The sequence below is a fragment of the Pelophylax lessonae genome, assembly GCF_965119305.1.
Source record: "Pelophylax lessonae genome assembly, chromosome: 6".
In the NCBI taxonomy this organism is placed as follows: Eukaryota; Metazoa; Chordata; class Amphibia; order Anura; family Ranidae; genus Pelophylax; species Pelophylax lessonae.
Window position 1 is genome coordinate 1,338,714 of NC_138773.1, and position 23,812 is coordinate 1,362,525.

A 23,812-nucleotide genomic window follows, 5' to 3' on the forward strand; every position below is an offset into this window, starting at 1 on the left:
GTCCACCTCCCGTGTGGGTGTGGTGGTGGCGGCGGTCCACCTCCCGTGTGGGTGTGGTGGTGGCGGTCCACCTCCCGTGTGGGTGTGGTGGTGGCGGCGGTCCACCTCCCGTGTGGGTGTGGTGGTGGCGGCGGTCCTCCCGTGTGGGTGTGATGGTGGCGGCGGTCCTCCTCCCGTGTTGGTGTGGTGGTGGCGGCGGTGGTCCTCCTCCTGTGTGGGTGGTGGTGGTCCCTTCCTGTGTGGTGGTGGCCGCCCCTCCCCATGTCGTGACGCTTCTCTTTGCACTGTCTTCGCAGGACGCGGGAAACTCTGGCCAGCGGCCATTTTATGAGCGTGATTAACATTCTCATGCAGCTTCGGAAGGTGTGTAACCATCCCAACCTGTTTGACCCGCGGCCCATCCACTCGCCCTTCATAACCAGCGCCATCTGCTACAGCGTCCCGTCACCGGTGCTTCACGCTCTGCAGCGACATCCGCTTGAGGCAGGTACAGGGCCCAGAGGGGGAGGGGTCTGGGTGGATTTAGGGTGTCGGGGCTGATTTTCTTCTATGGTTGCAGTATGTGGACACCTCCTGGTTTGACCTGGTTAATCTAGAGGGCCGTGTGAGTCGTTATGAGAGTGACATCTTCCTGGCCCGCCATAAGCCCTCCCGCACACTCATCCAGGAGATCGCAGACTCTCCAGAACCTCCTCCTAGGCCACGTCCACTGAAGATGAAGGTGAACAGGTGTGTTTTGGTGTCTGACCTTCTCTTCATCTGTCTGTCTGTCCTTCCTCACCTGGATGACTCCTCCTCTTCCTCTCCTCCTATAGGATGCTACAGCCTGTGGTCAAACCAGAGTCCCGGTCCGTCGTGGTGAATAGTTCCCGGCCTTTACAGAAAGTCCCAGACACCCCTGTGGCATCTTCACCTCCACTCCTTCCAAGTACCCCTCTACCCCCTCCAAGTACCCCTCTACCCCCTCCAAGTACCCCTCTACCCCCTCCAAGTACCCCTCTACCCCCATCCCCTTCCATCCCGCCTCCACCCGCCACAGGAGCCTCCGGACAAGCCCAACCAGCTCCACAAGGTGAGGACCATTCTAAATAAAGAGAACCTGTCACTGACCTCTTTCTGCTGGCTATCCCTAATCCTGGCATGCAGTCAGTGAGTCAGCATGATAACCATTACTAGGATCATGTGAGGACAGAAAGATTGGCAGCTTCCATTGCTGAGGCTCGGGGCTGTTATCCTCATTCTCCTAACTAAGATGTAACGGAACCGTGACCAACACTGTACTTGTGGTGTTCCATCAGTATACGGCTTCCTCCCAGTCCTGAATATAGATATCAGATTTTCCCAGCCGCCCCATACAAAGCTAACCGACAACTTAGCTTGTACTGGAATCTCCTGCTTTATTGAACAGTTACACACTCAATTTATACACACATGAGCACATCCCCCTCCTGATCAGATTACCACACACAGGTCAGGGGTTGCCTGATTACATTATCATATGCAGATGAAATTGTATACAGAAATAGAATTAACATATCTAAAGAACAACCAACACAAGCAGTATACTATTTCCACTCAGCAACTAACAGGTGACAATTATTCAATCAACCTGAGCCAATTAACTAGCAGACGATCCGTCCTCCTTCCTGGAATACAATACACATTATCTCATTTCTTTGATTATTTAGGAGTCACAGACTTCATTGTAACAGTCTATAGGTCTCAGTGTAAAGTGGGATTAAATCTTCATAGTTCTTGAGAGATATTGTGATAAAAATTAATCTCCCATTTGAAGTTATACAAACCATTAAGTATCTGTCTTTCACTCCCAGTGACGGTGACTACCGTCACTTAAGATATTACCTACCCAAACAAGCATGCAGCCAGTGAAGTCTGAACTTCCTCCTGCATTAAGTGATTCAGTTATTGTGAGTCTGGAATCACCATGACACCCTGCACATAAAGTGTCAGCCAGTGGTGTGTTGGTTTTGTGCTGCCCTAAGCAAGACTAAAACCGGGCGCCCTCCCCCATCTACGTTTGTCCCACCCCTTCCTCTTTAGGCTCCACCTCTTCCTATTAGTGTTCCAGCTCTTCAGGAGTGGGGGGAGAGAGGGGGGGTGGTGATAGGAAGAGGGGGGGGGTCCCCCCACCATACTAGACCAGGAGGTTCTCCCATCCCCAAACTACACAGGACTCTCACCTTCCCGCAGCCCGCCGGCTCCAGCTGTGTGTAGGGAGGTTACAAGATCACAGCCTGGAGCTCCGACCTGCTCTACCAAGTGAGCTACTTTCGGGATCGGAGGATCTTCTGTCTCTGCTTGTCTCCCCTGTCACCGAACAGTCAGTCCGCAGCTGCTTCTGGTTGTCACCCGGGTGCACTCTGCACCCCCGTAGTGACGCCACTGTCCGTAGTGTTTCTTCTTCCTGAAAAATGCCTTGTTTGTCTATGCGGTAGATACGCCCCTGAAGTCAGCGGTGTCTGTACCTTCACAGGAAGGGTTTGCGGGGGGGATTGCTGGGAACTGACGCTCTGTGATCTCTCCCCCTGCTAGTGTCGCCTTTGGTCCAGCCCTCTCCGGTTGCCATGACCACTCCAATGTCCAGCGAATCAGGCAAGCCGGCTCCGTTGCAGAACTCCCAGCCGTTGTACAGTGCACCCCAGCGCTTTATCCTCACCCCGGACATGCAGGCCCGCCTACCCTGTAAGTAGCCACACCCAGCTTTAGAGTCCTACAAGGCCCTCCCTGGACTCCCAGCTAATGGTAATTTGTTTTTCTCAGCGGGGGAAGTCGTCAGCCTGTCACAGTTGGCATCTCTGAGCGGACGTCCCATTCAGAGTCCATCCACCACCAAACCGCTCACATTGCAGCTGCAGGGCGCCAAATTCACACTAAGCGGTGCTCAGGTCCGGCCTGTGGGTGTCAGCCAGCCGCGGCCAATGCAGGGTAAGTAACAGTCCTCAGTCTGCTCCTGTAAGCATCTGACATCTGTCTGACCGCCATCTTTATCTCTCTCAGGTAATGTTCTTCACCTGGTGTCCTCTGGAGGGCAGCACCATCTCCTCAGCCAGCCAGCCCAGCTCGCCTTAATCCAGGCCTTGGCACAGCAGGCGGCTTCCCCGTCCCCTGCGGCGGCTGCTGCACAGCTGGTACAGAGTAGTGGATCAGCACAGATCGGTGTCCAGGCCTTGTCTGTCCAGGGTCTCCAGCACCCCCTTATGAACAACGCTAACATCCCACCATCTTCAGGTGCGATGGCTGCTCCGGGACAGGGTGAGTTCATATGTTGTGTGTTGTATGTCTGTGCTTCTCATTCATGGTATACTAGAGTCTCCACATGGTGCCTGTCCAGCAGATTCTGCGCAAGAAACAGGTTAAAGGCTAGCAGGGAGGGGCGGGGACTAGCTGGGAGATTTCTAAAAAGGGTGGCGACTAGCTTGGGAAATGGTGGAAAGGGGCGGGGAGTCGCTGCTTTATCGGCCATTGAGGGGGACAGTATATGGCAAATCTTGGACAGGTGAGTAATACTGCTGGTTACAGGTTAGGACACCGGCAGGCAGAAGACATGAAGACAGCCCCGGTATCGGGCTGTCTTTGTAGGAGCAACACTTCTCTTCAGTTGTATCCCTCTGCAGACCCACTGAGCAGGACCATCCAGCCTGAACCATTCAGCTTTTCCTTATCTGTATCCAGATCTTTGTGCTCTGTCAAAAGATGGGATTGGATGCCACCAGGCCTTCCTTTAGTAGATTGAATTGGACGTCATCGTGCCTTCCTTCAGTAGATGGGATTGGACGGCACCGGGCCTTCAGTAGATGGGACTGGAAGGCACCGTGCCTTCCTTTAGTAGATGGGATTGGACGGCAACGGGCCTTCCTTCAGTAGATGGGATTGGACGGCATTGTGCCTTCGTTCAGTAGATGGGATTGGACGGCAACGGGCCTTCCTTCAGTAGATGGGATTGGACGGCATTGTGCCTTCGTTCAGTAGATGGGATTGGACGGCACCGGGCCTTTCTTCAGTAGATGGGATTGGACGGCACCGGGCCTTCCTTCAGTAGATGATATTGGGACATACTTGCAGACTCTTAATAGGTTTTCTTCTAAGATTGTCCAGTATTTGGCTCCATCCATCTTCCCATCAACTCTGACCAGCTTCCCTGTCCCTGCTGAAGAAAAGCATCCTCACACCATGATGCTGCCACCACCATGTTTCACAGTGGGGATGGTGTGTTCAGGGTGATGTGCAGTGTTAGTTTCCCCCACACATAGCGTTTTGCTTTTAGGCCAAAAAGTTGAATTTTGGTCTCCTCCTGAGCAGAGCTCCTTCTTCCACATGTTTGCGGTGTCCCCCACATGGCTTCTCCCAAACTGCAAACAGGACTTCTTATGGCTTTCTTCCACCAATGGCTTTCTTCTTCTCACTCTTCCATAAAGGGCAGATTTGTGGAGCGCACGACTAATAGTTGTCCTGTGGACAGATTCTCCCACCTGAGCTGTGGATCTCTGCAGCTCCTCCAGAGTTCCCATGGGCCTCTTAGCTGCTTCTCTGATGAATGCACTCCTTGCCTGACCGGTCAGTTTAGGTGGACGGCCATGTCTTGGTAGGGGCCCGGCCGGTCAGTTTAGTTGGACGGCCATGTCTTGGTAGGGGCCCGGCCGGTCAGTATAGGTGGACGGCCATGTCTTGGTAGGGGCCCGGCCCATCAGTTTAGGTGGACAGCCCTGTCTTGGTAGGGTTGCAGTTGGGCCATACTCTTTCCTTTTTCCCATGATGGATTGAACAGCGATCCGTGAGATGGTCAAAGCTTGGGAAATGTTTTTATAACCTAACCCTGCTTTACACTTCTACACAACTTTATCCCTGACCTGTCTGGTGTGTTCCTTGGCCTTCATGATGCTGTTTGTTCACTGAGGTTATCTAACAAACCTCTGAGGGATTCACAGAACAGCTGTATTTATACTGGGATTACATTACACACAGGTGGACTCTACTAATTGGGTGACTTATGAAGGCAATTGGTTCCACTAGATTTTAGTTAGGGGTATCAGAGTAAAGGGGGTGAATACAAAATTTCAGGGCTGTGGAGTCGGAGTCGAGGAGTCAGAGGAAATTTTGGGTACCTGGAGTCGGAGTCAGCAAACAATACTCGGACTCCTACTAAATTTAGATTGGAATTTAAAAAAAAAGCAAGTTTAAATGTCCCAATTCACAAAAAGCTATAATTAATGATTTAGTATAAGGAAACTTATAATTGAGGAGGCCAAATGTAAAAAGGAAGAACTACAGAAAGTTCTGAAAGGACGTTTTGTCTTCCTTAAAATGGATGCATGCACACGTCAGAGTCGATTATTTTGCTATTAATGTTAGATTTGTGGATGAAAATAACAAAACAATAACACAGACCCTCGGATTAAAGGACACTCAGGCACTGATATCACACCAGTGATTACCTTCAGAAGTTAGTGGAGGGTGTTCTAGAAGATTTTATGTGTTGTGACAGATAACGCTTCTAACATGTTGAGCACAATTGAGAAGATGAACGCAGGTGAAGAAGGTAACCAACAGATATTAGAGTTAGAGGAAGACAGCTCTGCAAGTATTGGAGAAAGTTTAGAAACTGAAGAGAATGCTGACATTTTTTAGACAACTTTGTTGAAGAAGCATTGAATCGTATGCGATGTGCTGTTCATACACTGCAACTTGCCATAAGAGATGGATTCAAAGATCGCCATGCAGCTACACTAATTGGGAAATTACGGCAAGTAACTGTTGCAGCCAGGACCCCGAAAACAGATGCAATTTTTAAAAGACGTGCAGGAAAAGGAACCATTTTGGATCAAACAACTTGCTGGGGAAGCACTTATTTAATGGTGAAGCGTTTGCTTGAACTTAAAGACTTCATAGAAGAAATGGACAATGAAAATCTTGCATTAACTGAAAGCCAGTGGACACAAACAAAAGAGCTGGAGAACCTTCTTTCTCATCCCTTCACTGTCACCAAGAGGTTGCAATGTGACGATCTAACCCTGGGTAAATTCCTCTTGGAATGGAAGAGCCTGTTATATCGCCTGAACAAAAATGGAGGGTAATAGCTGAGGGCATTGCATCTTCAATGATGAAAAGAGTCTTTTGCTGGAAAATGAAATCTTGTTAGCGGCTATTTATGTCGACCCAATGAGCCGACTTTTGTTCAACAGTGAGCAGACTGCTACTGGGAAAAAGGCCCTCTATGATGTAGCAGTTCGCATGAAGGGATTACGACCTGAAATACCTCCACAGGATGAAGTTCTTTTAAGCAATAGTGGTAACTCAGGATCATCTTCTTCAAACAAAGAATTAGACTTTGATTCCTTCTTAGACAAAATGGAAGTTGCGACAATGGAAAAAGGACAATGGAAGTTGTCCAAATGGACAATGGAAAATGGAAAGCGACATCGCATAAGCGTTACAGAACCAGTAAATGTCCAAATAAAAAAATTCCAACAGGAGATTTATAAAGCACTAAAAGAAGTTGAAAAGTATGTTCGCTCATCAAAACTTACTGTTGAAGAAGCCATCCTTGTTTATCCAGAGATCATTGGTGATGTGGCCAGAATAGTTACTGCAATGCCACCCACCCAAGTCAGTGTCGAAAGATTAATACGTATTAATACAGAGGAGTCGGGGAGTCGAAGTACAAACAACTGAGGAGTCGGAACCTTTATCTACCGACTCCACAGCCCAGATACAAATGCAGCCACACTTTTCACAGATTTATTTGTATCATTTATCGTTTTCCTTCCAATGCACAATTATGGCCACTTTGTGTCGGTCTATCACATAAAATCCCAATAAAATACATTTACATTTTTGGTTGTAACATGACAAAATGTGGGAAATTTCAAGGAGTGTGAATACTTTTCAAGGGACTGTGCAGCGCATTCAGGGACTATTCACACCCCATTCACTCTCTTCAATGTTATGTATCCATCTGATACGCCACATGTAATATGCTCAATATAGCTATACCATTGTTCCTAATCTATGTGGACAGCATACTGACAGGAATTGTACCAGCTGATTGGAGAAAAGCCAATGTGGTATCGTACATCCCGGGACACAGAGCCGCTTTAATAATTTCTATGTGGGTTATGCGCCACCTATAGGTGAATGGACACTGGGAGATCAATCAAACAGGAAGTCCTCCCCTATATAACCCCTCCTACAAAGGAAGTGCCTCCGTTTTTTGCTGGTGTTTGTAAGGTGGTGGTCCCTGATGTGATACATGTGCTCTTGGATGGTTCTGTTGAGACTCAGGGACTTCAATCGGATCCATTCGAAAAAGCGGTCAGCCAAAATGGATGGTACCCGAGCCTCAGTGGATAGGAGAGAAGATTCCCCCGAGGTTTGCCTGTAATGCAGCTTTATGGACCCTGCATAAGGAACCCTGTGCAGTGTTTGTTCTGACCAAGGTGTTTTCCTGCAGGGTGCTATACAGGTCCAGGGAGTGGACCCCAGAGTAAGAGGGACCCAGTCCCTGAAGGTCTTTTATGACTGAGCCCGCCATGGGTGAAGATTGGACTCCTGTTAGCTCAGGGTCCTGCAGCAGGAAGGGTAAGTCTGCATTTTGCAGTTTCTCTTTAAAAAAAAAAAAAAAAAAATCTGTAGTTTTGGATTTTCTCCCAGTGGCCACTGGGGCCAGTGTACTGTTCATGCCCTGTGTACTTCTCAGGAGTATTGGACTACAGTGTCTCCCCCAGCCACTAGAGGGCGCAGATTCGCGCAGTATGGCCTACTCCCTGTATAGACAGGAAGTAGGAGGGCAGACATTTTTGGTGGACCATGTGGGCTGAAGGATCAGCAAGGCCTCTGAGACATAACTTTAGCCCATGGCTACATAATGAAACCGATCATTTCTATGGGAGAGCTAAGTGACCAATCAAGGCATGGTGTGTGTGTGTATATATATATATATATATATATATATATATATATATATATATATATATATGGCATGAATATATACTTACTGCTTAATCAAGGGGGCTTGTACAACTGTCTGTCGATACACCCTTGTACGGGTATCAGTTCACTTTAAGGAGTTGTCTCCAGAATAGCGTGCATTTGGTCGGCAGGTACTTATTTTTAGGCTGTTTTGAAGCAGCATTAAAGGGAAACTCCAGTCAAAAATAAAATTACCCTTTCGTTCATTGACAGACACAGCTTCAGATCTTTATAAATGTTGGGTTAGTCTGCCCCCTACAGGAGTAGGACACTAGGCAGAAAAAGTCTGGCTGCGCCCATGGGCAGTCCCAGGAGGTATACTCCCTCAGCTATAGGCACTCAGTTTTTTTTCTGCCTAGTTAGGAGTAAGGGCCGAGTTTCTTGTTGAGATCTTCGGTTCTAGCAATTTTTTTCTTTATAGATAGAAATTTTTTTCTCCTAGATTTTTCCATTGACCTCTACAATCAACTGCAGGACTGGGCGAAGGCTGGATAATCTAGATCCAGTGGTCACCCCAGTCTGGCAAGCGAGCACGCGCACACCTCCGCTCCGCGCTAGGTCATTCGCAACATAGCACCACTGGACAGGGGCTTGCCTGCGAGCTAAACGCCTCACGAGGTTGCTTACGACCGGGTCTCGGTCTGAGTTGCAGCGTTCCTCCTGGCCAACAGCCCCCCATTTCATTAGAGAGGGGTTCTCCCTGGGGCAGTGCCTGTCTGGTTCCTGCAGCGTTTTACTCTTCTTGTGGGGTCCCTCTGGTGACTCATGCAGTCTTTGCAGCACATCTCCCCACCTGATTTCCCTCGCTAAGACTGCGGGCCCTCCTGGTCCAAACCATCCATTGATGCACTGACCGGAGGTCCTGGAGTCCTTTTTGTCCCGGGTGGAGGTGGCTTTCAGGAGACAGGCTAGCAAAAAGCCACCCCTCTGATAGGATGATTCCTCCATGTCTGCAACCACGCACGAAAAGGTGCTGGTGGAAGCACTGATTGTATCTGTGTGTGAGACCTTACAGATGGAGGGTGCAGCTGCGACTAAGGGCAGGTTCCCTTTTGGCACTCACAAGCCATCCAGAGCGGCAAAGGTGTTTCCTTTCCCCGCTTATTTTGACAGAATTGTCGCTAAAGCATGAGGATTACCAAAGCGTCCCCGTGGGGTCCCTAAGAGCTTTACTAGGCATTACACCTATGAGGTGTCCCCCCCCCCCCCTTTAAAAAGTGGACTGTTCCACTGTGGGTGGACCCTCCGGTTTCCAGATTAAACAAGGCAACCATGATTGCGGTTGAAGAGTCCCCGCCCTTTAAGGATACGGCTGACAGGAAGGAAGAGCCTGTGGCCCGCAATATGTACACTGGCTGGTTCGGCACAAAGGTGGCACTAGTGGGCTAAGCGTTTAAGCTGTGACCTGGAGGGAGAACCGCTCCCCCCTGCCTTTGCTTACCTGGCGGTCCAGGGGCTGCAGTTTATCTGTGATGCCTCTTTGGATGCGGACCCCCTAGTGGTTCGGCTCTGTTTTGGCAGTGGTCGTTTGGTCTGTCTCTTTTGGCTCAAATGCTGGTCTGCAGACCAGACTTCTAAAAAGGTCTTGACTGATCTCCCCTTTCAAGGTGATCGCCTGTTTGGAGCTACCCTGGATGACGACCTAAAAGGTCTCACAGGGGGAAGAGTACCTTTCTTCTGCAGGCTACTAAAGGGCAAGGAACCTCGACGTAGGCGTGGGCCTTCCTTTTCGGCTCATAAGAAGTTTGTTCGCCCCTCAGGGTCGACTGACAAGGGTTTAAAGCCTTTCAGGGCCTCCTCTGGAGGATCCAAATTAACCTGGTCTGGCAAGCCTAGAGCAGGCTTTTCCAGACCCGCAGACAAGGCTCCTTCAGCATGAAGTTGCACCCTCTCCTGCATTAGGGGTAGGGGGAAGTCTTCGCTGGTTTTCGGACCCGTGGACTTCCCTGGTGCAAGACAAGTGGGTCCACAAAATAATTCTGTCTGGCTACAAGATCGAGTTTCGCTCTTTTCCCCCAGCCAGGTTCTTTCCTTCCAACTTATGCCTGTCCCCTGGACCGCTTACAGGGTCTGGGGCGGTACAAGACCTGTTACATCAAGGGGTATTTGTCTTGGTTCCGACTTCTGAACATTTTCAGGGTTTTTACTCAAACCTGTTTACAATTCCCAGGAAAGAAGGCAAGGACCTCAAGGTGCTGAACTACTTTGTGTAGGTGCAGAAAGTTCAGAATGGAGTCCATTCGCACGGCGGTGGCATCCCTGGATCTGGGATTTACTTGCCTCTATTGACATCAAGGATGCTTACCTTCACTTTCCGATATGTTTCAGTCACCAGCGCTTCCTCTGCTTTGCCATGGGAGAGGAGCATTATCAGTTTGTGGCGTTACCCATTTGGTCTCGCCTCTGCTCCTCGAGTCTTCACAAATGTGTAAGCACTGGTGCTAGCGTTGGTACGCCAATGGGGGATCGCGGTACTGGACTACTTGAACGACCTCCTTCTGTGAGTCTCCTACTGCTCTCGTGGAAAACCTGGAGATCACCATACAAACTCTGCGGGAGTTTGGCTTGATACTGAATTTTCAGAAGTCTGCTCTAGTTCCGTCCACAAAGCTGGACTATCTTGGTTTGAATCTGGACAAACTCCAAAAATTGCAGGCTGCAAAAAAATGGAGATTATGGCCAAATGGTACAAGACTCCGCAGTCTCTGGACAATCAGATCCGGGTGAGTCGGGGAAGGAAGGAGTCCCTAATATGGTGGCTTCGTTCTCTGCTGCTACGGCTGGGCAAATCCTTCCTCCCCTTGTATTGGACAGTGGTCACCACGGATGCCAGCCTATCTGGCTGGGGAGGCGTCCTCAGCAAACATTCTGCTTAGGGGATCTGGACGCTGGAAGAGTCCAGACTACTGATCAATGTCTTCGAACTCTGAGCGATAAGACTGTGTCTGGATCATTGGACGGATCGTCTTCAGGGATGCCCAGTGCGCATTCAATCGGACAACGCATGGCCGTGGCTTATGTCAATCACCAGGGGGAAGCACAAGAAGTATCCTGACTGCTCTGGAGGTAGCTGGCATTCTAAGGTGGGCAGAATGGTCTGTTCCAGCCCTTTCTGCCGTACACATTCCCAGGGTGGAAAACTAGCAGGCGTTGGACCAAGGGGAGTGGTCCTTTCATCCAGAGGTGTTTCATCAGTTGTGTCTCCGGTGGGGCATCCCCGAGGTGGATCTGTTGGCATCTCAGCTTAACAGAAAGATGCAGAGGTTTGTGGCTCGGTCACGGGAACCTCTGGCGGACGCCACAGACGCGCTGGTGGCCCCGTGGGGTCAGTATTGTCCGATTTACGCTTTCTCTTGTCTCTAGCTTCTGCCAAGACTTCTACGCAGGATCGAGGCAGAAGGGATTCCGATCATCTTCCTGGCTCCGGACTGGCCTCGGCGGGCTTGGTACGCCAATCTGGTGTGCCTGGTTAATGACATTCCTTGGAAGCTTCCGCTCAGGAAAAATCTGCTATCCCAAGGACTGATTTTCCATCCTTCTTTACAGTCGCTGGCTTTGACAGCTTGGCTTTTGAACGACAGGTGTTGAAGGATAGAGGTTTATCTGAGTCGGTGATTCCTATGCTGTTAAAAGCTAGGAAATCTACTTCTAGGAAGATCTATCATTGTACGTGGAAGACGTACATTGCGTGGTGTAGTTCTCTTGAGATTCATCCTCGCTCCTTGTCGTTAGCTTAGATCTTGACCTTTCTTCAACAGGGGGTTTAACAGAAATTGCCATCAAGGGCCAGGTGTCGGCTTCGGTGGTCTTCTTCTGATGACCCTTGGCCACACACTCTGTGGTGCGTTCCTTTCTTCAGGGTGTCCGACATTTGGTTCCTCCAGTGCGGTCTCTGTTGCTGCCTTGGGACCTCAATTTGGTGCTTTCGGTTCTCCAGAAGCCTCCCTTTGAGAACCTTCAGGAGATTCCCTTGTTTACTCTCTCAGAAGCTGGCTATAACCTCCTGCGTGCAGGGTGTCGGAACTGGCGGCGTTATGTCCACCTTACTGGTGATTCACAGAGATGAAGTGGTTCTTCGCCCCTGTCGGTCGTTCCTCCCAAAGGTCTGATTTTCATTGGAATGAAGATATTGTGTTGCCTTATCTGTGTCCCAGGAATAAACATCCGAAGGAATTTGCCTTGCATGCCTTGGATGTGGTCTGGGCAGTTAGAGTGTACCTGGCAGCTACGGAGTCTTTCAGGAAGTCAGACTCTCTATTTGTACTCACAGATGGGCCTCGGAAAGGGCTGTCCGATTCCTCTGCAAACATTTTCAGATGGATCAGACAAACGGTGATTCAGGCCTATCCCATCAGGGATCAGGTTCCTCCGTTCCCTGTTAAGGTGCACTCTACTCGGGCGCTCAGTGCCTCCTGGACCTTCCGTCATCAGGCGCCAGTGACGCAAGTTTGCAAGGCAACCTGGTCGTTGGTGTACTTTTACAAAGTTTTATAAAGTGGATGTGTTGGCATCTGCGGATGCTTCTTTGTCCGCAAGATTTTGCAGGCTGACGTTTGGAGGACCTGATCCTCTTTGAGGGTGTGTGTTTTTTTCAGGTGAGCTCCAGTTGTTTTGGTTGAGCTCCTGTTGCCTGGTTGGCTACTGTTTAGCCTTGGGAATTTTTTTGCTGTTCCCACCCCTCGTAACACTGGTTTGGGACTTCCCAACGGTTAAGAATATCAGGAGCTGTGTCCGTCAATGAACAAAAGAGAAAATGGGATTTTTGACTTACCGTAAAACTAATTTCTCTGAAATTGACTGACTGACGGACACAGCTCCCACTCCTCTGTGGAGTTGTAATTCTTCTGACACTGCTTGTAACAAAACAGAGTACCTATAGCAGGAAGAGGGAGTATACCCTCCTGGGACTGCCCATAGGTGTAGCCAGACATTTATTCTGCCTAGTGTCCTACTGCTGTAGGGGGCAGTATAACCCAGTGGTTATGAAGATCAGGAAATGAACATCCAAGAAATGGATTTCACGGTAAGTCAAAAATCCCATTATTTCTATGGCACTAAAGGTTTCCAAGGTCACAGCGGTCTCCATAATTCTAAAATGGAAGAAGTTTGGCACAACCAGGACTCTTCCAAGAGCTGGTCACCCGGCCAAACCGAGCAATCGGGGGAGAAGACGCTTAGAGAGGTGACCCAAAACCTGATGATCACTGTGACTGAGTTCCGGAGATGGGACAAAGTTCCAGAAAGACAATCATCACTGCAGCTCTCCCACGATTTGGGCTGTATGAAAGAGTGACCTCTTCTCAGTGCAAAACACATAAAATCCCCTGAATAACTCTCAGACTCGGAGGAAGAAGATTCTCTGGTCTGATGAATCCAAGATTGAACTGTTTGGCCTCAATTCTAAAGGTTCTGTCTAGAGGAAACCTGGCTCTGCCCAATACCATCCCAATTGTGACACATGGTGGTCGCAGTGTCATGCTGTGGGGGTGGGACTGGGAGACTGGTCTGGGATGAGGGAAAGCTGAATGTAGCAAAGTCGATCTCTTAAATAAAAACCCGTCCACAGCTCAGGACCTCAGACTGAGCCGAAGATTCACCTTCCAACATGACCACCATCCTGAGGACAGCCAGCAACAACACGGGTGGCTCAGGGACAACTTGGTAGCACCTGCACCCCAGTCATCTGACCCCTGGGTGTATTATAGCTGCCCCCCTCAAGTCAGAGAAACCTGATGCCTGGGGGTATTATAGCTGCCCTTAAAGACAATCATCTGACCCCTGGGTGTATTATACTCTCATTGCCGGTCTCTTTCAGTAGTGAATGCTCTCATTGCCGGTCTCACTCTCACTCTCTCTCTCTCGCTCTTTCTCAGTAGTGAATGGTCTCATTGCCGGTCTCCCTCTCAGTAGTGAATGGTCTCATAATCATTGCCGGTCTCTCTCTTTCTCAGTAGTGAATGGTCTCATTGCCGATCTCCCTCTCAGTAGTGAATGGTCTCATTGCCGGTCTCCCTCTCAGTAGTGAATGGTCTCATTGCCGATCTCCCTCTCAGTAGTGAATGCTCTCATTGCCGGTCTCCCTCTCAGTAGTGAATGCTCTCATTGCCGGTCTCCCTCTCAGTAGTGAATGCTCTCATTGCCGGTCTCCCTCTCAGTAGTGAATGCTCTCATTGCCGGTCTCCCTCTCAGTAGTGAATGGTCTCATTGCCGGTCTCCCTCTCAGTAGTGAATGGTCTCATTGCCGGTCTCCCTCTCAGTAGTGAATGCTCTCATTGCCGGTCTCTCTCTTTCTCAGTAGTGAATGGTCTCATTGCCGATCTCCCTCTCAGTAGTGAATGCTCTCATTGCCGATCTCCCTCTCAGTAGTGAATGCTCTCATTGCCGATCTCCCTCTCAGTAGTGAATGCTCTCATTGCCTGTCTCCCTTTCAGTAGTGAATGCTCTCATTGCCGGTCTCCCTCTCAGTAGTGAATGCTCTCATTACCGGTCTCCCTCTCAGTAGTGAATGCTCTCATTGCCGGTCTCCCTCTCAGTAGTGAATGCTCTCATTACCGGTCTCCCTCTCAGTAGTGAATGCTCTCATTGCCGGTCTCTCTCCGTAGTGAATGCTCTCATTGCTGGTCTCTCTCTGTAGTGAATGCTCTCATTGCCGGTCTCTCTCTCTCTTTCTCAGTAGTGAATGCTCTCATTGCCGGTCTCCCTCTCAGTAGTGAATGCTCTCATTGCCGGTCTCCCTCTCAGTAGTGAATGCTCTCATTGCCGGTCTCCCTCTCAGTAGTGAATGCTCTCATTGCCGGTCTCCCTCTCAGTAGTGAATGGTCTCATTGCCGGTCTCTCTCTGTAGTGAATGCTCTCATTGCCGGTCTCCCTCTTAGTTGTGAATGCTCTCATTGCCGGTCTCCTTCTCAGTAGTGAATGGTCTCATTGCTGGTCTCCCTCTCAGTAGTGAATGGTCTCATTGCCGAGTCTCTCTCTGTAGTGAATGCTCTCATTGCCGGTCTCCCTCTCTCTTTCTCAGTAGTGAATGCTCTCATTGCCGGTCTCCCTCTCAGTAGTGAATGCTCTCATTGCCGGTCTCCCTCTCAGTAGTGAATGCTCTCATTGCCGGTCTCCCTCTCAGTATTGAATGCTCTCATTGCCGGTCTCCCTCTCAGTACTGAATGCTCTCATTGCCGGTCTCCCTCTCAGTCCTGAATGCTCTCATTGCCGGTCTCTCTCAGTAGTGAATGCTCTCATTGCCGGTCTCTCTCTCAGTACTGAATGCTCTCATTGCCGGTCTCCCTCTCAGTACTGAATGCTCTCATTGCCGGTCTCCCTCTCAGTACTGAATGCTCTCATTGCCGGTCTCTCTCAGTAGTGAATGCTTATTTCCCGCCTCTATCTATCAGTAGTGAATGCTCTTATTTCCCGCCTCTATCAGTAGTGAATGCTCTTATTGCTGGTCTCTCTCTCTCTCTCTCTCAGTAGTGAATGCTCTCATTGCCGGTCTCTCTCTCTCAGTAGTGAATGCTCTCATTGCCGGTCTCTCTCAGTAGTGAATGCTCTCATTGCCGGTCTCTCTCTCTCTCTCAGTAGTGAATGCTCTCATTGCCGGTCTCTCTCTCTCAGTAGTGAATGCTCTCATTGCCGGTCTCTCTCAGTAGTGAATGCTCTCATTGCCGGTCTCTCTCTCTCTCTCTCAGTAGTAAATGCTCTCATTGCCGGTCTCTCTCTCTCTCGGAAGTGAATGCTCTCATTGCCGGTCTCTCTCTCTCTCTCAGTAGTGAATGCTCTCATTGCCGGTCTCTCTCAGTAGTGAATGCTCTCATTGCCGGTCTCTCTCTCTCTCTCAGTAGTAAATTCTCTCATTGCCGGTCTCTCTCTCTCTCGGAAGTGAATGCTCTCATTGCCGGTCTCTCTCTCTCAGTAGTGAATGCTCTCATTGCCGGTCTCTCTCAGTAGTGAATGCTCTCATTGCCGGTCTCTCTCTCTCAGTAGTAAATGCTCTCATTGCCGGTCTCTCTCTCTCTCTCTCTCGGAAGTGAATGCTCTCATTGCCGGTCTCTCTCTCTCTCAGTAGTGAATGCTCCTGGTGTGGTGAAGATTGTGGTCAGACAGGCACCCAGAGAAGTTCAGGCCTCTCCACAGCGCCCTCCACTGGCTCCCCAGGTACGGCCAGTTCTCCGAGTTCTGCCCAGTGGTGCACACGGTGAGCAGATGACCCCCTGGGATGGATCCGTGGACAGAGCAGGTATAATAGATCTTTGGTGATGGATTCCACCACAATGTCCTCTTCTGTCATTATACTGATCCGAATTCTTCTCTCTTCACAGCTCCAGCTGCGGCCACCTCTAACATTACGTTGGCCTCCAGTCCTCTCCTAATGGTCTCCAGTCCAACAATGACCCCAAGGCTTCCTTCTCCGAGTACCATCGCCCAGAGTACTGAGGATACCCCCACCCCCCCTCTGTCTGGTGTGGCCCTACGCCTTGTGGCAACGGGCCCATCCTCTGCTGTACAGCTGACAAACCACCACCCATCCCCTCCTAGACATTCTGCAAGCCCCTCCATGACAAACTGCTCCCCCTGTACCACCCACACATCTGTTCCATCTAATGGCACTACCACCCAGCCCATGGTTGGTTCAGACTCTTCACCGCTATTTCTGAAGTCCTCCCAGAATCCAAACTCCTCCCTCCTGGATAGTCATCCTGTGCAGAATGGAAATGGCCTCCAGAATCAGTTGTCAGACTCTTTACCGCCTGCAGTACCCATGACCAGTGTGCCTAATACGGTGAACTCTCCTTCCCCCCCTGCCGCCAACATCCCTAAAGTGTCTCCTCCCACTTACAACCTGAGCTTGGTGCCAGCCCTCATCGCCAACTCTGCTGCCTCCAACGCTGCTCGTTTCCTAACCAGTCCATTGTCTCTCCTGGCTCTGTCTCCTTTGGTTTCTACTAACAGTGGCCCCACCCCAGTCATTTACACGCCGTCTAATGCAGCCGCCTTTCCCACCCTAGCTGCCCCATCATTATCTGCCCCGTTACCCTCTGTGTCTGCCTCTCTGCCGTTATTGGCCTCCCCTTCCTTATCTTCCCCGTTACCCTCTGTGTCTGCCTCTCTGCCGTTACTGGCTGCCCCTTCCTTATCTGCCCCGTTACCATCTGTGTCTGCATCTCTGCCGATACTAGCTGCCCCTTCTTTATCTGCACCATTACCGTCTGCCTCTGTGTCTGCCTCGCTGCCGTTGCTGGCTGCCCCTTCCTTATCTGCCCCGTTACCATCTGTGTCTGCCTCTCTGCCGTTACTGGCTTCCTCTTCCTTATCTGCCCCGTTACCATCCGTGTCTGCCTCTCTGCCGTTACTGGCTTCCTCTTCCTTATCTGCCCCCTTACCCTCTGCCTCTCTGCCATTGCTGGCTGCCTCTTCCTTATCTTCCCCTTTACCCTCTGTGTCTGCCTCTCTGCCGTTGCTGGCTGCTCCTACCTTATCTGCCCCATTACCATCTGCCTCTGTGTCTGCCTCTCTACCGTTACTGGCCTCCCCTTCCTTATCTGCCCCATTACCATCTGCCTCTGTGTCTGCCTCTCTGCCATTACTGGCTGCCCCTTTGTCTGGTCAGCTGGCTTCATTTGCAGCTCCCTTACCCATTTCATCTGCTAGCCAGAACCCATTGACAGTGCCGCACTCGTCGGTGGAGACGCCATCCACGGTCCCTGCGATTTCTTCCTCTACTTCTACTGCTGGCCCCCTACCGGTGCTGTCCACTCCAACTCCAGGAACCCTGCTCACGGCCTCTATGCTGGAGGCATCCGGTAACCACCCTTTACTCTTGTCTCCAGAGTCGGCCCCTATGCCTCTGCTAGACACCTCAACGGATACACTCCCCCCCTTTGTACTTAACGCATCTCTCAAATTACCCCCCATGACTTCGGCTCCAATGCCCATACTTCCGGCTCCTGTACCTAACGCAGTTCCTTTATTGGCAGCAGCATCCGGTAAAGTTCCATTGCTCGGTGTAACGTCTGCCTCTACCAACCTGCCATTACTTCCTGCATCCACTGCCACTCAGGTATCTTCCGTTCTCACCACCACCTGTGTCCCCAACCAGCCTGCCGCAATGAGGGCCCCGGGGGCTGTGGCATCTGTAATGTACACTACGTCGGTGTCCTCTTTCACCAATTCCCCCTCCCCCCTGCTGTCCACCTCCACTTGCTTTCCCTCTTTGCTGCCTAAACCATCAGCCCCTTTATTTACTGTCCAGGTAAAAGCCCCAACTCTGCCACCATCTGGATTGGTGGAGGCCCCAACCTCTATGGCCCCTGTACCCTCTGTGATCCCAGCTTCGTGTACCCTGTCTGCTGAGACCCAAGCGCCCTTACTCCCTTCTGTTGCTTTGGAGCCCACCATGGTTTCCACATTTGTAGCTTCAGTGCCAACCCCAGGTTCAGCACAACCTGTCATACCCACAGTACAAATCAAGGCTCCAGCCCCCCTGCCTTCTCTCCTGGCTTCCACAGTGACCCCATCAATGCCAACCTCTGCTCCAGCTCCTCTCCCATCACTGCCAGCCTCCACTCCTATTCCTTTACCTTTACTAACAGCCTCCACCCCCACTCCTGTGTCCTCTCTGCCAGCCTCCTCACCAGACCCTTCATCTCTCTTACTGGTGTCCGCTCCGGCTCAGGCACCTGACTTATCTTCTGCCATTCTGGCTCCGCCTGTGGACCATGCTCCGGTCTCAATGCTGCCCTCCTCTGGCGCCAATCCTTTGGTCATCTCTGTGTCCGCTCCCTTAACCCTCACCGCTTCTTCCCCTTCCTTAGTGCTTTCCGCTCCCTCCCACATCCCTCTTTTCCCTTCTCAGCCAATAGATGCAAAGCCCCCCGGGATAACGGTTCCTAAACCTGCCTCATCACCCTCCCCCTTTACATCACATTCCAACAACCCAGACACGGCTTCTACACTAACTACATCTATCAATAGCCAGGAATCCAAGAATTTCCCAGAGTCCTCTCTGTCCCTCTCTATCGCTGGTCCTCCACCAGTCAGTGTCACCTTGAGTACAGCATCCGAGTCGGAGATCACACTGGAAGGAGATGAGTCCCGTATCAGTCACAGCGCCACCATCAACGCATGCGTCAGGCCGAGACGTCTGCTGCCCCCACCACCCCGCTCTCCCTTCTACTTGGTGAGGAATCTTGAGAGGTGTTTACCATTGCGGAGCCTGTACCAGGAGAGATGTCACTTCTTATATGTATGATCTTCCTGTAGGAACCCCTGGAGGAGCGACGGAAAAAACAGAAGATGGAGCGATTGGAACGAATATTCCACCTGAATGAGAGACGATGCAGCTTATCCCCGGTGTATGGCACCGAGGTCCTCAGTGTCTGTACTCTGCAGACTTCGCTTTCTGGTAATTACTGTACTTACCCCCAGACAGATGCCTTGAGGAAGTGTATCTTCACGCCAGAACAACGCCTGGAGCAGCTGCGTCCAATCATTGAGAGGTATGACAGTGCTTGGGGGGTGTGACGGTGCTTGGGGGAGTGTGACGGTCCTTGGGGGGGGGGGGGTGACGGTGGGAGGGAGGTGTGACGGTACTCGGGGGTGAAGATAATTGCAGTGAGGTGTGCGTATCGGGGAGGATATTGTAGATACGAGGAGGATGAGCCTCACTCAGACATCTGCCTCTTCCCAGGTTTATCATCGCTATGCCTCCTGTGGAGGCCCCCCAGATCACTCTGCACACTTCGCACCCTCCCCCATCCATGCTTCTTCAGGAGTCCCTCTTCAGAGAGACGTTGTACCAGGAGCTGACCTCTCACACCCGCTGTCTCCATCGAATCATCTCCAACATGAGGACTCAGTTCCCAGACCTGCGGCTCATCCAGTATGACTGCGGTAAGTCTCTCCCCACCTGCAGCACGCATTCAGTATATTCCTATCCGCAGAGCTGTTGGTTTGGTGCCTATTCCGGGATCCTTGTAATACCATTTGTCACCAACAGGAAAGTTACAGACTCTGGACCGCCTTCTGCGGGAGCTGAAATCTGGAGGCCATCGTGTCCTCCTCTTCACTCAGATGACCCGAATGTTGGATGTCCTGGAGCAATTCCTCAACTACCATGGACACATCTACCTGCGACTGGACGGTTCTACACGCATAGAACAGAGACAGGTAATGAGATCCCGCCCCTCTCCCAGGGGCGGGACTGTTACGGCCCTACTTCTCCCCCCCCTCTTTTCCTTTTTCCTGCACCCTCAATACTTTGCCATCTTCCCCAGCATTGTATTCTTCTCTCCCCCCTGGCCGCTCACTCCATTGCCTGCCCCCCCCCCCGCTCACTCCATTGCCTGCCCCCCCACTGTGCTGTCCTTCTCCCTTCCCCTGCCTGTGGACAAACCACACACTCCTTGTGTGGGCTTGAGTAGAGGAGGGCGGGGCTGGTTGCCAAGGCAACCCGACGCCAGATGGGAGTTGTCTTGCCACCTGCTGGAGCGCAGCTCCCTCCCTCCCCCTTCGGTTTCTCATCCCTCTCTTCTCTTCCCTCCTCTCTCCCCTATTGGTTTCTCATCCCTCTCTTCTCTTCCCTGCTTCCTCCCCCATCGGTTTCTCATCCCTCTCTTGAAAAAATGTTGAATGATTGGACCAGAGGTGTCCGCAAGAAAAGGGAATGTCAAACGCGTTTCAAACTCTATACAAATTTACGTTCTTCTTCAGGGAAAAGGTCCCCACTTCTGCTATATATCCTAAGATATATAGCAGAGTGAGAGTCCCTCCTGGGTTGTTCATCTCTGCTGCTTGTAAGACTCCCCTACTGGTTCCTGCGGGCCTCTTCAAACCTGCCTGCCAACCTGGAGTGTGGGTTTACCCCGTCCCTTCCTACAGCCTGGAGTGTGGATTTACCCCGTCCCTTCCTACAACCTGGAGTGTGGGTTTACCCCGTCCCTTCCTACAACCTGGAGTGTGGGTTTACCCCGTCTGTTCCTACACCCTGGAGTGTGGGTTTACCCCGTCTGTTCCTACACCCTGGAGTGTGGGTTTACCCCGTCCCTTCCTACAACCCGGAGTGTGGGTTTACCCCGTCCCTTCCTACAACCCGGAGTGTGGGTTTACCCCGTCCCTTCCTACAACCCGGAGTGTGGGTTTACCCCGTCCCTTCCTACAACCCGGAGTGTGGGTTTACCCCGTCCCTTCCTACAACCCGGAGTGTGGGTTTACCCCGTCCCTTCCTACAACCCGGAGTGTGGGTTTACCCCGTCCCTTCCTACAACCCGGAGTGTGGGTTTACCCCGTCCCTTCCTACAACCCGGAGTGTGGGTTTACCCCGTCCCTTCCTACAACCCGGAGTGTGGGTTTACCCCGTCCCTTCCTACAACCCGGAGTGTGGGTTTACCCCGTCCCTTCCTACAACCCGGAGTGTGGGTTTACCCCGTCCCTTCCTACAACCCGGAGTGTGGGTTTACCCCGTCCCTTCCTACAACCCGGAGTGTGGGTTTACCCCGTCCCTTCCTACAACCCGGAGTGTGGGTTTACCCCGTCCCTTCCTACAACCCGGAGTGTGGGTTTACCCCGTCCCTTCCTACAACCCGGAGTGTGGGTTTACCCCGTCCCTTCCTACAACCCGGAGTGTGGGTTTACCCCGTCCCTTCCTACAACCCGGAGTGTGGGTTTACCCCGTCCCTTCCTACAACCCGGAGTGTGGGTTTACCCCGTCCCTTCCTACAACCCGGAGTGTGGGTTTACCCCGTCCCTTCCTACAACCCGGAGTGTGGGTTTACCCCGTCCCTTCCTACAACCCGGAGTGTGGGTTTACCCCGTCCCTTCCTACAACCCGGAGTGTGGGTTTACCCCGTCCCTTCCTACAACCCGGAGTGTGGGTTTACCCCGTCCCTTCCTACCACCCGGAGTGTGGGTTTACCCCGTCCCTTCCTACAACCCGGAGTGTGGGTTTACCCCGTCCCTTCCTACAACCCGGAGTGTGGGTTTACCCCGTCCCTTCCTACAACCCGGAGTGTGGGTTTACCCCGTCCCTTCCTACAACCCGGAGTGTGGGTTTACCCCGTCCCTTCCTACAACCCGGAGTGTGGGTTTACCCCGTCCCTTCCTACAACCCGGAGTGTGGGTTTACCCCGTCCCTTCCTACAACCCGGAGTGTGGGTTTACCCCGTCCCTTCCTACAACCCGGAGTGTGGGTTTACCCCGTCCCTTCCTACAACCCGGAGTGTGGGTTTACCCCGTCCCTTCCTACAACCCGGAGTGTGGGTTTACCCCGTCCCTTCCTACAACCCGGAGTGTGGGTTTACCCCGTCCCTTCCTACAACCCGGAGTGTGGGTTTACCCCGTCCCTTCCTACAACCCGGAGTGTGGGTTTACCCCGTCCCTTCCTACAACCCGGAGTGTGGGTTTACCCCGTCCCTTCCTACAACCCGGAGTGTGGGTTTACCCCGCCCCTTCCTACAACCCGGAGTGTGGGTTTACCCCGCCCCTTCCTACAACCCGGAGTGTGGGTTTACCCCGTCCCTTCCTACAACCCGGAGTGTGGGTTTACCCCGTCCCTTCCTACAACCCGGAGTGTGGGTTTACCCCGTCCCTTCCTACAACCCGGAGTGTGGGTTTACCCCGTCCCTTCCTACAACCCGGAGTGTGGGTTTACCCCGTCCCTTCCTACAACCCGGAGTGTGGGTTTACCCCGTCCCTTCCTACAACCCGGAGTGTGGGTTTACCCCGTCCCTTCCTACAACCCGGAGTGTGGGTTTACCCCGTCCCTTCCTACAACCCGGAGTGTGGGTTTACCCCGTCCCTTCCTACAACCCGGAGTGTGGGTTTACCCCGTCCCTTCCTACAACCCGGAGTGTGGGTTTACCCCGTCCCTTCCTACAACCCGGAGTGTGGGTTTACCCCGTCCCTTCCTACAACCCGGAGTGTGGGTTTACCCCGTCCCTTCCTACAACCCGGAGTGTGGGTTTACCCCGTCCCTTCCTACAACCCGGAGTGTGGGTTTACCCCGTCCCTTCCTACAACCCGGAGTGTGGGTTTACCCCGTCCCTTCCTACAACCCGGAGTGTGGGTTTACCCCGTCCCTTCCTACAACCCGGAGTGTGGGTTTACCCCGTCCCTTCCTACAACCCGGAGTGTGGGTTTACCCCGTCCCTTCCTACAACCCGGAGTGTGGGTTTACCCCGCCCCTTCCTACAACCCGGAGTGTGGGTTTACCCCGCCCCTTCCTACAACCCGGAGTGTGGGTTTACCCCGCCCCTTCCTACAACCCGGAGTGTGGGTTTACCCCGCCCCTTCCTACAACCCGGAGTGTGGGTTTACCCCGCCCCTTCCTACAACCCGGAGTGTGGGTTTACCCCGCCCCTTCCTACAACCCGGAGTGTGGGTTTACCCCGCCCCTTCCTACAACCCGGAGTGTGGGTTTACCCCGCCCCTTCCTACAACCCGGAGTGTGGGTTTACCCCGCCCCTTCCTACAACCCGGAGTGTGGGTTTACCCCGTCCCTTCCTACAACCCGGAGTGTGGGTTTACCCCGTCCCTTCCTACAACCCGGAGTGTGGGTTTACCCCGTCCCTTCCTACAACCCGGAGTGTGGGTTTACCCCGTCCCTTCCTACAACCCGGAGTGTGGGTTTACCCCGTCCCTTCCTACAACCCGGAGTGTGGGTTTACCCCGTCCCTTCCTACAACCCGGAGTGTGGGTTTACCCCGTCCCTTCCTACAACCCGGAGTGTGGGTTTACCCCGTCCCTTCCTACAACCCGGAGTGTGGGTTTACCCCGTCCCTTCCTACAACCCGGAGTGTGGGTTTACCCCGTCCCTTCCTACAACCCGGAGTGTGGGTTT

General features: G+C 52.0%; 1 protein-coding gene across 1 annotated transcript in view; it reads left to right on the top strand.

The window, feature by feature from the left end:
- SRCAP (Snf2 related CREBBP activator protein) overlaps positions 1-23,812 on the top strand; it is a 93,444-nt gene that overhangs the window by 56,130 nt on the left and 13,502 nt on the right. The window contains exons 17-27 of the mRNA XM_082260524.1: positions 297-483; positions 560-729; positions 816-1,072; positions 2,554-2,703; positions 2,782-2,946; positions 3,019-3,273; positions 16,043-16,216; positions 16,299-19,156; positions 19,240-19,475; positions 19,667-19,869; positions 19,976-20,145. Coding sequence (XP_082116650.1) covers positions 297-483; positions 560-729; positions 816-1,072; positions 2,554-2,703; positions 2,782-2,946; positions 3,019-3,273; positions 16,043-16,216; positions 16,299-19,156; positions 19,240-19,475; positions 19,667-19,869; positions 19,976-20,145 — 4,825 coding nt within the window. The remainder of the gene's footprint in view (positions 1-296; positions 484-559; positions 730-815; positions 1,073-2,553; positions 2,704-2,781; positions 2,947-3,018; positions 3,274-16,042; positions 16,217-16,298; positions 19,157-19,239; positions 19,476-19,666; positions 19,870-19,975; positions 20,146-23,812) is intronic.